The following is a 13,744-nucleotide window of genomic DNA, read 5'->3' on the forward strand; positions in this document are numbered from 1 at the left end:
CCGTTACACTGATTCAGGCTGAATTAGACCATATGCAACCTGAGTACACCACTTCCAAGTTTCCACCTATATTCTCATCATCACAAAGGCAGTAAAAGGTTCATAACACTACCTATTTCCTTTGTCATCTTCTGCGGAAGCCTCCATTCATATCATCGTTTTAATCAGCTCCAATGTGCATCTCGCTAACTGTTCAATTCCAACTCTTAATAAGCTTAAACTTGTAAATTTCTGCTGTTTGTATCCTAACCTGCACAATGTAAACTCAATAACTATTCTCACACTTGGTGGTCTGCATTGATTTTCAAATTTTAATTCTCTCATCCTTGGATTCAACTCACTCAATGATCTTTGTCTCAGCCTCTGCCAGCCCAGTAACTCCTTAAAACTCTGTATTCCTCCAGCTCTGGTCTTGTACATCTATCCCAGCATTTGTGCCATCATTATGGGCCATGCTTTCATTGGTCTAAATCCTAAGATTGGGAACTCCTTTTTTAAGTCCCTCTGTTTTTCCAACTATTGCCTCCTTGTTGTTTTGGCTAGGTTTTTTGTCATTCTTATTAATATGCTGTTTCTTTAGCTTGATGTAGTTCTTTTGCTTTGTTTCAACTCCCATGAAACATTCAAAGATCTCATGGCTTCTAGACAGGTTGGATGTGGAGAGAGTGTTTCATCTTATGGAAGAATGGGAGATGCTGGACTCTGAGTCACCTTTTAAAAATTAGGAGCTGCTTATTTAAAACAGATGAGCCAAACATTTTCTCTCTGAACAGGTGATGAAAACAAGATAGACTGGATAAATGCTTGGTAAGCAATGGGGTGAAAGGTTATCAGATGCAGGTGGGTTTGTGAGTGAGAATACAGTCAGATCACTTATCAGCCTATTAAATACCATATCTGGTTCAAAAGGCAACTTTATCTGGTTCTGAGTCAAGACGGTCTCCCAAATGTTTTCTGTCATTTCCTCATGGGATGTGAGCGCATTGGAAAAGTATATCAGTGATAATGGGAACTGCAGATGCTGGAGAATCCAAGACAATAAAATGTGAGGCTGGATGAACACAGCAGGCCCAGCAGCATCTCAGGAGCACAAAAGCTGACGTTTCGGGCCTGGACCCTTCATCAGATGAAGGGTCCAGGCCCGAAACGTCAGCTTTTGTGCTCCTGAAATGCTGCTGGGCCTGCTGTGTTCATCCAGCCTCACATTTTATTGCATTGGAAAAGCAAATGTTTTTGCCAATCCTTAATTGCTTGTGAAGGTGGTGCATACCTGCTTCAACATCTGCTATTCATCAGGTGTGAATACATCCATAGTCTTACTGAAAGATAGAAAACAGGCGCAGGAGTAGACCATTCGGCCCTTCCATCCTGAACCACCATTCAATATGATCATGGCTGATCATGCAATCTGTGTCCCACTCCAGCTTTCTCTCCATGCCTCTTGATCCCTTCAGCCGCAAGGGCCTCCTCCAGTTCCCTCTGGAATGTAGCTCATGAACCAGCCCCAATTCCTTTCGGTGGTACAGAACCCCACAGGTTCACAACTCCAAGTGAAGAAGTACTTTCTCATCTCAGTCCTTAATGGTTTACCCCTTATTTTTAGACTATGACCCCTAGTTCTGGACTTCCCCAAAACCGGGAACATTCTTCCCGCATCTAGCCTGTCCAGTTCCATCGGGATTTTATATGTTTCGATGAGATCTCCCTTCAATTCCTCTAAATTGCCGTGAGCCCAAGCCCAGTCAATACAGTCCTCCTTCATGTGTCAGTCCTGCCATTCTGGAAATCAGTTAGGTGAACTTCGCTGTGCTCCCTCAATAGCAAGAATGTTCTTCCTCAGACTAAGAGACCAAAACTGCACAGAATATTCAAGGTGTGGCCACACCAAGGCCCTGTATAACTGCAGCAAGACATCCCTTCTCCAATACTCAAATTCTCTCTCATCAAGATTTTGACCCAGTGTCTGGAATGATCTAGTTCCAAACGTGCGATGATATATTTTCATGTGTAGATGATGAGCAGGTTATAGGGAATCCTATAGGTATTCCCAGGCATCTGTTGTTCTTCTTCTGAGTGGTAGATGTTGCAGATACAAACCTGTGTGAATCAATGGTGGAGGGTGTGAGTGCTTAAGGTGGTCAATGGGATGCCAGTCAGGTGGGATCTTTGTCTGGATGGCATCACCCTTGTTACTGGAGCTGTACATAGCAAGTGGAGAGTATCCCATCAAAATCTTGAATTGTTCTTTGCAAGTGATAGACCAACTTTAGGAATTCAGGAGTTACTAATAACAGAACACCCAGCCTTTGACCAACTCTTGCAGCCAAAGTATTTATATGGTTGTCTAGTTCAAGGACAAGGTTCAACATGATGACAGCAAGGAATTTGATGGTGATCATCCTACTGAACATATCAAGGGAGAATGTTAGAATTCTGTCTCGTTGGAGATAATCATTTTTTTGTACCTTGTGGTGTTAATATTGTTTAACAATCCAAGACTGAATGCTGTCCCAGTCTCGGGATGCATTTGAACAAATTCTGTTTCAGTAACTGAGAACGTGAGCAATACTGAGCATAGTGCAATCATTTGTAAACATCCCCAATTCTGACGTTGCATTGCAGGGACAGTCACTGATGAAACAGCTGAAGTTGTTTAGGGTCAGGGCACTACCATGAGGAACTCCTGCAATAATATTCTAGAGCTGAGATGACCAGCCTGCAGAGATCGTAACCATCTTCCTTTGTGCTTGGCCTGACCACAACTGGTGAAGGACTTTATTTCCATTTGCTACAGAGTTCAATTTTTCTAGGGCAGCTGAGTGGCTCTTGTAGAGATCATCACTGACATGACAAGCCAAACGAGCACCTTACATCGTGTAACCATAAGGTAAGACACAGGAGATACTGGTACCTGTGAAATCATTGAGGCAATCAAGACTTTCAGGAAGAGGGAAATAAGGGTTAGAGACAACAAGGGAAAATATGAAGTTAGAATAGATAAATATGCCGACTGACATAGCATCGCTGTCTTCAGTTGACCAGCACATGGCAACAGACTCAGCTGCTTGGTGTTGGAATAAATTCATGTTTGAGGGGGAGGTGTAACAAATATGGAACAAGGTATTCCAAATTCTGGAATGGGCATGGAGCGGGTATATATCAGAAATTCCTCAAACAGAAATGCCACAGATAATGGGGGTTACTATGAACAGACAAAGAAAAAAAAACTAGGACATGAACTCTTCAATTAAAAAAAAGACTTATACAGGTTTAGTTACATGGTTGGTGCAAGTTACCCTTATACAAGAAAGGAATTATAATGGAAGCAAGCAACAAAACCTGCTTTCGTGATCCTATAATGTTACACACCTCAATCCCACAATGAAAAGTATTTAAAACTTTTTAATGCGAAAGAATTTCAACCAATTTTATGTCTTAAAATGACAGCATTAATTTCCTTTCATATGTCAGAAAGAGAAAAGGATTTTTCAGTGAGCTCGGGTTAGACCAGGTAAGCAGAGTTCTTTTATGATGTTTACTTAAACATTCTCATCATAGAAATACCTTGGTTATAATGCATTTTGGGCATGTTCTGGTAGCACAAATAGCATTTAACAGGAATGACTGGTTTTGTCACAGAAGAAAACATGAGGGAGAGATTACTTGTCCATTACGAACACAATGACCCATTTTCGTACAAACCTGAACTCTTTCAAGGTTCTACAAGTGCCTTAATTTACCAAGTATTTCTCAAATATACTCCAAAAAATCTATTTCAATACCGTTGCACAAGATAATGATTTCATGTAAAATTAATTATGGGCTTATAAAATAGAATAGAAAACTGGCTGAAATTTTTAATAAAAAACCCTTTGAGTAAATCAATGATTAACATCAGAGTGTTGACAGAATTGTGAGGGATGAAAGTTACTTAACATTCAAATAGAATTTAATTAGATTGGGAGCAGAAAATAGCAGTGGTTTAGCCAACAGCAGCATAATTAATGCAATTCTGCTTATTTCTCTGCAAACAAAAATACAAATCAGTGACACTGTACTGGGTTGTAATCCTGTCTTGTCAGTTCAAAGGTATTAAATCTTTGTGATAAACCAAGATACAATTAAAACAAAGTGTGAAGCTGGATGAACACAGCAGGCCAAGCAGCATCTCAGGAGCACAAAAGCTGACGTTTCGGGACTAGACCCTTCATCAGAGAGCTCTCTGATGAAGGGTTTAGGCCCAAAACATCAACTTTTGTGCTCCTGAGATGCTGCTTGGCCTGCTGTGTTCATCCAGCTTCACACTTTGATATCTTGGATTCTTCAGCATCTGCAGTTCCCATTATCACTGATACAATTATAACGTCCCAGCCACTTCCAAATTTCCAAGAATGTGAACACTGAATTGATCAGGCCCTGGCCTTGAATGTTATGATACTTATCCAGATACTACTTAAAAGGTTGTGAGGTTACCTGCCTCTGCTGGCCATTGTCACCCTCAACTCCAACAAGGCAGTGCATTCCAGGCCTTTACCATCCCCCAATGAGAAATGTTCCTCAAGTCCCTCTAAATCTCTTGCCTTTCATCTTAAAAATGTGCCCTCTTGTTCGTGACCCTTCAATTGAGGGAAACAGCTGATCTTTTATCCACCCTGTCCATGCCTCCCACAATCCTATACACCTCACCTAAGTCACCGCCCAACCTTCTCTGCCTCCAAGAAAACTTAGACTCGATGGGCTGAACGGCCCAACTTCTGCTTCTGCATCTTCAACAACTTGAGCTTAACCAGCCTGTCCTTGTAGCCAAGATGTTCCATCACAAGCAACATCCTCATGAATCTTCTCTGCACTCTCTCCAGTCCAATCACATCCTCACTGTAGTATGGCGACCAGAACTGCACACAGAAGTCCAGCCTAACCAAAGTCCTGCATACTTCATATAAGAGGTTCATAACAAAAATGGGAAGACATTCTCATAAAAAGGTTGAGATACAGTGATGGATGGAGTGGTGTCCAAACTAAATGGTCATATAAAGTAGGAGTCAGCATACATAATTCTAAGGATTAAAGAAATTACAAGGGCATATTAATTAACTAGTAAAATTGTGAAAGATTGAATTACTATAGATTTAGTGTATTTTTGGCAGTACAGGCATGATGGGCTGAAGGCCCTATTCTGTGTTGTAAGATCCTATGATCCATCAGGAAATGTTCTATGACACAGTTTAGTAGGACAATGTGCATTTCTTTCTGAGAATTAACTTCCATACTGGCTTAAGATATCTAAAGTTTCACTCCCTGTAAATTAAATGGGCTCGGTTCAAAGGCAATATAATGGATTATAAATTACAGCATTAATCATGTTTATTTTGCTGACAAGCCTTCTTTAAATTGAATTATTACTGAATGATCACAGTGGAGATGTACCATAGAGATTGCAAGGAAAAATACTCCAAGCGGATACTCTCAACAACCATGTTACTAGTCAGATTCTGAGGATTATAATTCTAGATAAGGAAATTGATCACAGTGAAAACAATTTCCTCTGCAGGTTATTGCTGTATTGATTAATACTGAACTAGGAGCTTTGAGAAACCGTCCAAAATTCGTCATAAGGAGGAGTTCTCTGGCTTTATCTGGGCATTGAGAACAGAATTCCAAAAGGACCAAAGATATAATGGAAATTCATTTGGCAAGAGTTCAATGATTGTCAAGGATAACTGAACGTTGCCCCAAACACCAGATTCATCAACCCCATCCATAAGTAGTCCCACCAGCTGAAACAAGGTGCGCTTCACCAAGATCTATTCAATTGTTTGACCTCTTTTGACATCATATTTTGATTCATACAGCTTCTTACGTGACTCTACGGCAGTCAAGGTAATCACCCATTGTTCTCTTGGATTCTGCCAGTCTTTACATATCACTTACCATTGCTGATCTCTGGAAGATCAAATTTGGTGAAATCCCACCATTGGAGGCGATAAGTGATATTGGCAATATTACTGGCCACTGCAGACTGTCCGTCACCTATCACAGCACCTGCAATTAAAAATTGAGACACTTAGTAAAGGACATCTTTTAGCCGTTATCACTTGGCAAACTTCTGCCAACCTGCTGCTTACTTAAGAATTCACCATCACCTTATCATCAAGTTGTGAACACAGTGTATACAGAGTCATGAATAGGATACTGGAAGATTGAAATGTCCCTCAAAATTCATCGCTCTAAAAATGTTTGAAGTTAGCAGAAACAGATCAAACTGAGGATTGGATATCAGTAATCAAAGTTAGCACAATTGTAGCTGACCTTCTTTCGACAACAAGCATTTTTATTGCTCCCTGCAGCCAAAGTGGGACAGTTCGTTCATTTGTACAGGTACAGAAAATATTACCGCCAGAACAGCTTAAGTTGCGAGATATATTCACACCTTTCAATTTGATCTTTTATCTGCACATAGTCACAGAAGTAGATTAATTAGCTTCTTCTGATGGTCAACGGGATCAGTGGATCATTTGCAAAAATTTCATGCACTTGCTTTGGCTCATCTTTTAATACCTTAAACATTTTAAAGTTAGCAACTGACCCAGCAAGTATTAAATCTTTGCTACCTTTTGCATGAAAACCTCTTCATAATTTCACTTCTCGATTTCTGATTAACGCTCCTAGTCCTACATGTCCTACTGGTAACAGTTTTTCCCGATCTATTTCTCTCATACATTGTGTGCCCACAATTTCCATGCCTAACCGTTGGCTGCTGGCTGCATTGGCCTAGGCCACAATTTCTGAAATTTCCTCCCCAAAACTTTCAAACTTCCCTTAATTCACTCCTTAAAATCCAACTCTTTGATGAACTTGTTTGTGCCTTAATACAACGGCATGGCTCAGAGTCAAATTTTGTTCATTAACATTTTTATTGAGTGCATTCAGGTGTTTTACTACATTAAAGGGCATATGTAAATGCAAGATATTGTTGTTGGTTTCTGGAAACCCCTTAAATTCAAGAAGTGCAAAAATGTCAAGATACCAGCTTGAAAAGCAGGTGCGACCCCAATTTCTCCCTTTTCCATGCCAGCGTGGCACGGTGGTTCAGCGGTTAGCACTGTTGTTGCCTCACAGCTCCAGGGTCCCAGGTTGGACTCCACCCTCGGGGAGTTGAATACAAAATTTGTTATCAGCCTTAGGCAAAAGTACAAACACCAAACTGAGAGGTAAAAGCTTGCAGATTCCCACCCCACTTCAGATACTCAAGCACATAGACGTAATTGATGTTTCAGTGCACTACTGTGGGTGTGCTGAACTGTTTGAAGTGCTCTGTTTTGAATGAGGCATTAAATCGCCTGCATCTCAGACAGAGAAAAAAAATGCATGGGACTTTTCAAAGAAAAAATTCCCAGCTGACCAACAAAAATTCATCAACTAACAACAGACAGACAAAAAAACCTGACAATTTACCTCATTACACTTTCTGCCATCTTGCTGTACATAAATTTCCAAAATAATTATGCTTTTAAAAAGTGTCCATTAGCTGTGAAACACTTTGGAAAGTCCTGAGCTCATGTAAGATATTCGATAAACACAAATGCTTGACTGGTTTCTAAAATAATTGTATATGCCATGACTGAGGATGGGCAGAGACTCAACAATCTTACAATTTTCTATTACAATTTATTAAGTAATGAATCAGAGCCAAATTCTAGATAAATTAAAGTTTCAATCTTCTTCATTAAATAGGATATTAAAATTTCCTTCAATGATAAATTATAGTGAATTCAACATTCTGCTATGCAAAGCATAAATGCAAGATATTTGCAGCATCTATTGTTGTCATTAATGTACTTTTAAAATCATTAGCATCATTTACAAGATCAGCAACTGAAAACCAGCAGTACATTTAGAAACAATTTTATTGAATAAATGTATACAAATGGGAGCTCAAGCAGAAACATTTGTAGAGACTCAACGTCACAGCAAAAAACATAAATACTGCACAAAAACTTCATACATCTTACAGGCAGTGGTATTTAACAACTTGTAGGTAGAATTTTTGATAGTTTTGAGGCCAGAGTTTAGGACAATTTAGTGCAAATAGTTGAACTGGCATAAAAGGTCAGAAAATTTAAGTTGATACTGCACATCAAGTTCCACAGACCGTCAGATATCTATGACTTTTAAGTTGTTTTCAATCAGGCCCTCTCTAACAAACTGAAGTTGTCACACACAAGCTGACAATACACTGGTCCAGGAAGGCATTTCAGATTGTACTAATCCATTTGTTTCTAAATAACTAACTAAAGTACACAAATTAACTGTTCCCATAAGTATATATTTTTTCAAAAAGTTATCTAACCACTAAAGTTAAACCACTAGAGACATCATTGCTAAGGATTGATTTTTTGGTGATAAATCATTCTCACCTATATTGACAAAGCTGCATCAGGTTGCCACCCTTAAATACACCAAATACTTTTATATGAAAAGAGAGAAAAGAAAGAAACAATGACACCCTGTTATGTACTCTGGTACTGATTCGTGAACAAGGTCAAAACGTTAAACCTTGAATCCTTACAGTGGGCAAAAACTGGAACACCAAATGTTGATGGAGGTCAACTTAATACAGTCCAATCTGGTGTCAACCATACATTAGCTGTTGCAATATCTCATCAAAATCAGAAAGCTGCAGGTTCAATCCCCACATCAAGTCTCAAGTGCAAATATCAGTGCTGACACTCCAGCATTGAGGGAATCCTACCTGGATGCTGATAATGGCAACTGTTCTTCCCAAAACCAAAAGGAACACAGGGAGTTGTGAACACAACCCAGTGAATCATTCAAACCAGCCTCCCATCCATTGACCTCATCTATACTTCCTGCTGCTTTGGGAAAACAGCCAAAGATAATCAAAGGCTTCTCCCACCCTGGTTATACTCTCTTCCGCCCTCTCTCATCAAGCAGAAAATATACAAGTTTTGACAGACGTACAAACAGATTCAAGAACAGCTTGTGCCCCGCTGTTAACAGACTTTCGAACAGACCCTATTAATGTTAATGTTGATCTCTCTCTGCACCTTTTCAGAAGTTGTAACACTATCCTGCACTCTGTTCTGTTACCCTGATACAATTGAAGAGTACAATCTGCCTGTAAAGCATGCCAGACAACACTTTTCATTGTACCTCAGTACACATGCCACTAATAAATCAAATTAAATCAAAATCAAAGCACTGCACTGTCGGAAATGCTGTCTTTGAAAGACAAGTTTAAACAACATCCAATCTACCTTCTCAGGCAGATGTGAAAGGTCCCACTGCATGATTTTGAATATGGGTGGGGGGGCGTAGAAAACATAGAATGGAACATTACCAGTGCCCTGGTCAATGTTTATCCTTCAATTAACCTCAAGTGAACAGATTACCATGAACATCAGTTGGCCATGAGAGGTGCTATAATATCTAAGTCTTTTTCAGTCAAGGCATTTCTTGTAATAGTTTCTCCTTCTATTTGCAATAGTCACTTCAAAAGCTCTTCATTCCAAACAAGTGCCTAGTTTTTAAACCTATGTGTTCCCCTCAGTAGAGTAATCAACTAATGGCTTAAAACTCACTTTCAGATATATGACAGTCAGCCTCATTACTGTGCTGCACCTAAGTGTACAAGTATAACAGTTATGCCAGCCCCCAAAATGTACCATTAGAATGACCATACATGTGAAAATATACAGGTACGTAGGCTTTGCAATTTAACCAGTACATGCACATAATGTTTCTTCACTGGTATTGGTGAATAAAACCAGATATGCCTGAAAAGGAAATATTGAAGTCAGATCTTTGTTAAGAAATCCAGTGCATATAAAGTTATGCATTCTGGTTAATTTTAAGCATTTTGTATTTTAACCCTAAATAAAAGTTAATTATAAATGCCATTTCATTTCAATAGAGAAAGCTGATACAATTACTTATTGATACATTAGAACAGTTCCTCTCCCACACCTAATCATTATTATTCTAGTAAACAAATGTAAAGACCGTCTATCAACTTCCAGAAGTAATTCAGAGGCACAGTACAGCGTCAAACTCTAAGCTCATAATGCAATGAAACTGCAGATGCTGGAGATCTTAAACAAAAACAGAAAAGGTCTGGCAGCATAAGTGGAAAGAAAGCAGAGTTAATGTTTCGAGTCCAGTCAATCCTCAGTTCTGCCAGGCCTGCTGAATTTCTCCAGAAATGCCCAATTTTGTTTCTAAACCCGCTTCCTTGCTTGCAGAATTATCTGATTGCACTGGCTTCCTTTCTTCTACCCGTCCCATCATTTCAATTTGGCTCACTCCTCCACTTGTGTTCATACTAGTAGTTTCCTGCCACCCTCAGCGTCTGTGCTCTTTCCTCTCCTGCTTCTTGCTTTTATTTCTTCCCTTCAATTGCTATCTATTTAACTTCTTTCATTTAGCTCACTCCCATCCACAATCCTTCTGCACCCCAAGGCCAATTGCTGGTACATAGGTCCATATTGCATTCTTTACTCAACAGCATCAAGTGCACATAGCAGGCCTGTGGGCTCTGTCCAGGGTAAAAGGACCTCCTGTTGGCATACAAAAATCCTAAGCCCTGACACTGAAACGTAGTGTGGAGAGGAGAAATGGTCCGGCCTGGGGCATGGACAACTTGACTCAAGACGGTGTGGTAGTAAGACATTAGAGGTCCAACATCTTCAGCAGAAAATGTTGATATGGAGCCCCAAGAGAAACCAGGAGCACAAATTTGCTGCCAAGTAGGCACTCATATTTTCACTTGGCTACTTATCTTCTGTTGTGTTGTACATGAACCAGATCGGCTTCTGAATTAAACTGGCAATACTAAATTACATATTTTGGTTTCTGTAGAAACTGCAGCCTTAATCTAATTACATGTTCTGCCCAGGCTAAGTACTCATCTATTCAAATCCTCTTCTCACGCTTGCTTGGTAAAATGTCTTGGGACTCTTTGCTTTATTAAAGGCATTAATTATCCACAATTCCTGCTGCAGCATGCTGCAGAATCGATGGAGAAAATAACAAGCAATCAACCCAGTGAAAATCTTTACGCTCAACTCAGTGGAAATAGCAGAAATTCCTAAAGGCAACTAATTTTGGATAAATATAGAACCAATAAACATTGTAGATGTTGGAAATCGAAAATGGGGACAGAAAATGCTCAGAAGGTCGAGTAGCATCTGGAGAGAATAAATCAGAGTGAATGACTCAGATCTTCTAAGGATTGGCAATCATTGTATTAGCACCATGCTGTTCCTCTGTCCTCGCAGGGCCTTACCAACCTGGCTCCTCCAGGCATCTGGAATGCAATATTTTTCAGGGCACTCAATCATAGTTCTACAGAGTCTTGGGGGTGGGGGCATGACACATCCCTGTTTACAGCACTAGCTGCCATATGAACAGTTCAAAAGTCCAGTCTGACTATTAGTGAACAGACAATCAATAGTGAATGGGTGAACGGATGACTGTCAGCAAAAGGGTGAATGGACAGGTGCTAATGAATGAATGAATGGATGATGTTAGTGAATACGTGGATGACGACTGAATGGATAGTTGGTAAATCACTACCTTGTGGTCCACGTAAGATGAAAAACTTTTGTGTCTTAGTACTGACAAATCAATCACAGTAGAATCAAGGCTAAGACAGTGCCATCACAAAAACCATACTCTTAATATGAAACCAACTAGCATTAAATATAGTGAAGATTACTTTGTTCTCCACAAACATACCAAAGTCATATCTAAAGGATTTCGTGTTGCTTCCTGTACACAAACGTGTGTCACACTGCAAGCCTGAGCATGAGCTGGAAAGTGGGACTAAAGTAGACAGGTGACAGCATATGGGCTGAAGGGCCTTTTCTGTGTTGTATGATTCTGACTCAAACTTCTAAATTGATGGTCAGCGTGATTCATTGTACAATAGGGATTATTTAGCAATGATTTTTAAAAGAGAACTGTGGATGTTTGCAATCTGAAACAAGAACAAAATTGCTGGAAAACTCAGCTTGTCTGGCAGCATGTGGGGAGACTGCAGAGTTAAATGTTTTGGATCCAGTGACGCTTCTTCACAACTGTAAGCAGCAAGGAAAATGTGATATATATGTTGAAGATAAAGGGTTGGGGGGAAGAAGTACGAAAGACTAGACAGCAGTTAGGGAGACAAATGTAACAACAGGGCAGGGTGGTGGGCTAAGAACATGGTCTGCAAAGTGGTTGCTGAGTCTGCATTTGACCCCAGTTGCAAAACGCAGACTGGATGACCGCTTTAAGAGGACACCTATGTTCTATTTCAAAAAGTAACCTTGAGCTTCCCGTTGCCTGCTAGTCAACACAGTACCGTATTCTCTGATGAACATTTCTGTCTCAGGCTTATTCAACACAAGCTGGAAGACCAGCATCTCCTTTTCTGTTTGGAGACCCTTCAGCTTTCAGGACTCAATATGGAAATTCAATAATTTTGGGATCTGAGCATTTCCATCCATGTCAAGTGCAGGCAGTTGGAACTAGTTTAATTTGGGATTCTGTCGGCATGGGCTGGTTGGACCAAAGGGGTCATTTCCATGCTGTACGGTGCTGTGACTCTATATGTCCTTCACACACCCCTGGCCCTGTCATTACATGGGCTGCTTTCAACACAGCCAACCCACTTTCACTTACTAATTATTACCAGCTTTTCTTTCTCCCTGGCTCACCATTATCCATCCCTTTATCCACCCAACTGCTGTTCCATCTATCACATACTTCTTCCATACTCTCCCTGTCTTCAATACATAGTAGCTATGGAAAGGTAGTATATCAGTTCTGAAGAAGGATCACTGGACACAAAACAATAATGTTGCTTTTTCTCCACGGATGTGATCAGATCTGCTGAGTTTCTCCATCAATTTTCGTTTTTAGTCTGGCAACTATTGCCCAATTGTCAACCAGTCTCTCCTCTCATTTGGTGCAAATGTTATATTTCCTCTACATTGGTATTTCTTGTGAATTGGTCTGATGAGTGCAAGATGAAAAGCTTTGACAAAATGTGTTTGTTCAGCAATACTTAAGCTCTGTACCATCAGATAGCTAAAAATTATATTCATAATTGATCATTTGAGCAAAATAAATATGGTAGTTGGATGTGGGGAATTTTTTTTTCTAGCTCCAACAATTAGTATGTATTTATGCCATTTACAGCCTGAGGATATCCAAAAGGGCCTCACAACTAATGGTGTGCAGTGGATGTTTTAATGCCGATAAAATGCAGAGCCTAATTTGCACATTGCAGGGCCACAGGAAATCATAAGATACATCATCAGATAATCTCTTTTAGTCATCTTAGTCAAGGGATAAACGTTCATTAGGAAATTATGAACTTCTATTATTCTTTAAAGATGCACCATATGTTCTAACATGGAAAGTCATGTGAAGAAGCACACACCAGAAACAAATGTTACATTCTCTTTGGTAAGCTTTCATTTACAGAGATACACAGGAAAGTATGTACATCTCAACTCATCATCATAGATTCAATGCCAATATTCACATCTAACCTAGTCATCACAATTTCAGTCTGTTCCTATTCACCAAAAAGTATTTTTAAACAATTTATTTGGATATATTAATGCACCTTCAGGGCAGGTACATCTTGAACCTGGACCTGCTAACTCAGACATGGAAACACTATCATCGTGCTGCCTGAACTTTCTTTCTGCTTGTACCTTTTCAAAAAAAAAAC

General features: G+C 39.7%; 1 protein-coding gene across 5 annotated transcripts in view; it reads right to left on the minus strand.

Moving 5' to 3' along the window:
• LOC125459423 (activating molecule in BECN1-regulated autophagy protein 1-like) overlaps positions 1–13,744 on the minus strand; it is a 331,981-nt gene that overhangs the window by 133,662 nt on the left and 184,575 nt on the right. For all 5 annotated transcript variants that reach the window (XM_048545862.2, XM_048545859.2, XM_048545863.2 and 2 more), the window contains one exon: positions 5,932–6,042. In XM_048545862.2, the coding sequence (XP_048401819.1) occupies positions 5,932–6,042 (111 nt within the window). The remainder of the gene's footprint in view (positions 1–5,931; positions 6,043–13,744) is intronic.

This window comes from Stegostoma tigrinum, chromosome 17 (genome assembly GCF_030684315.1).
Source record: "Stegostoma tigrinum isolate sSteTig4 chromosome 17, sSteTig4.hap1, whole genome shotgun sequence".
Taxonomy (NCBI): domain Eukaryota; kingdom Metazoa; phylum Chordata; class Chondrichthyes; order Orectolobiformes; family Stegostomatidae; genus Stegostoma; species Stegostoma tigrinum.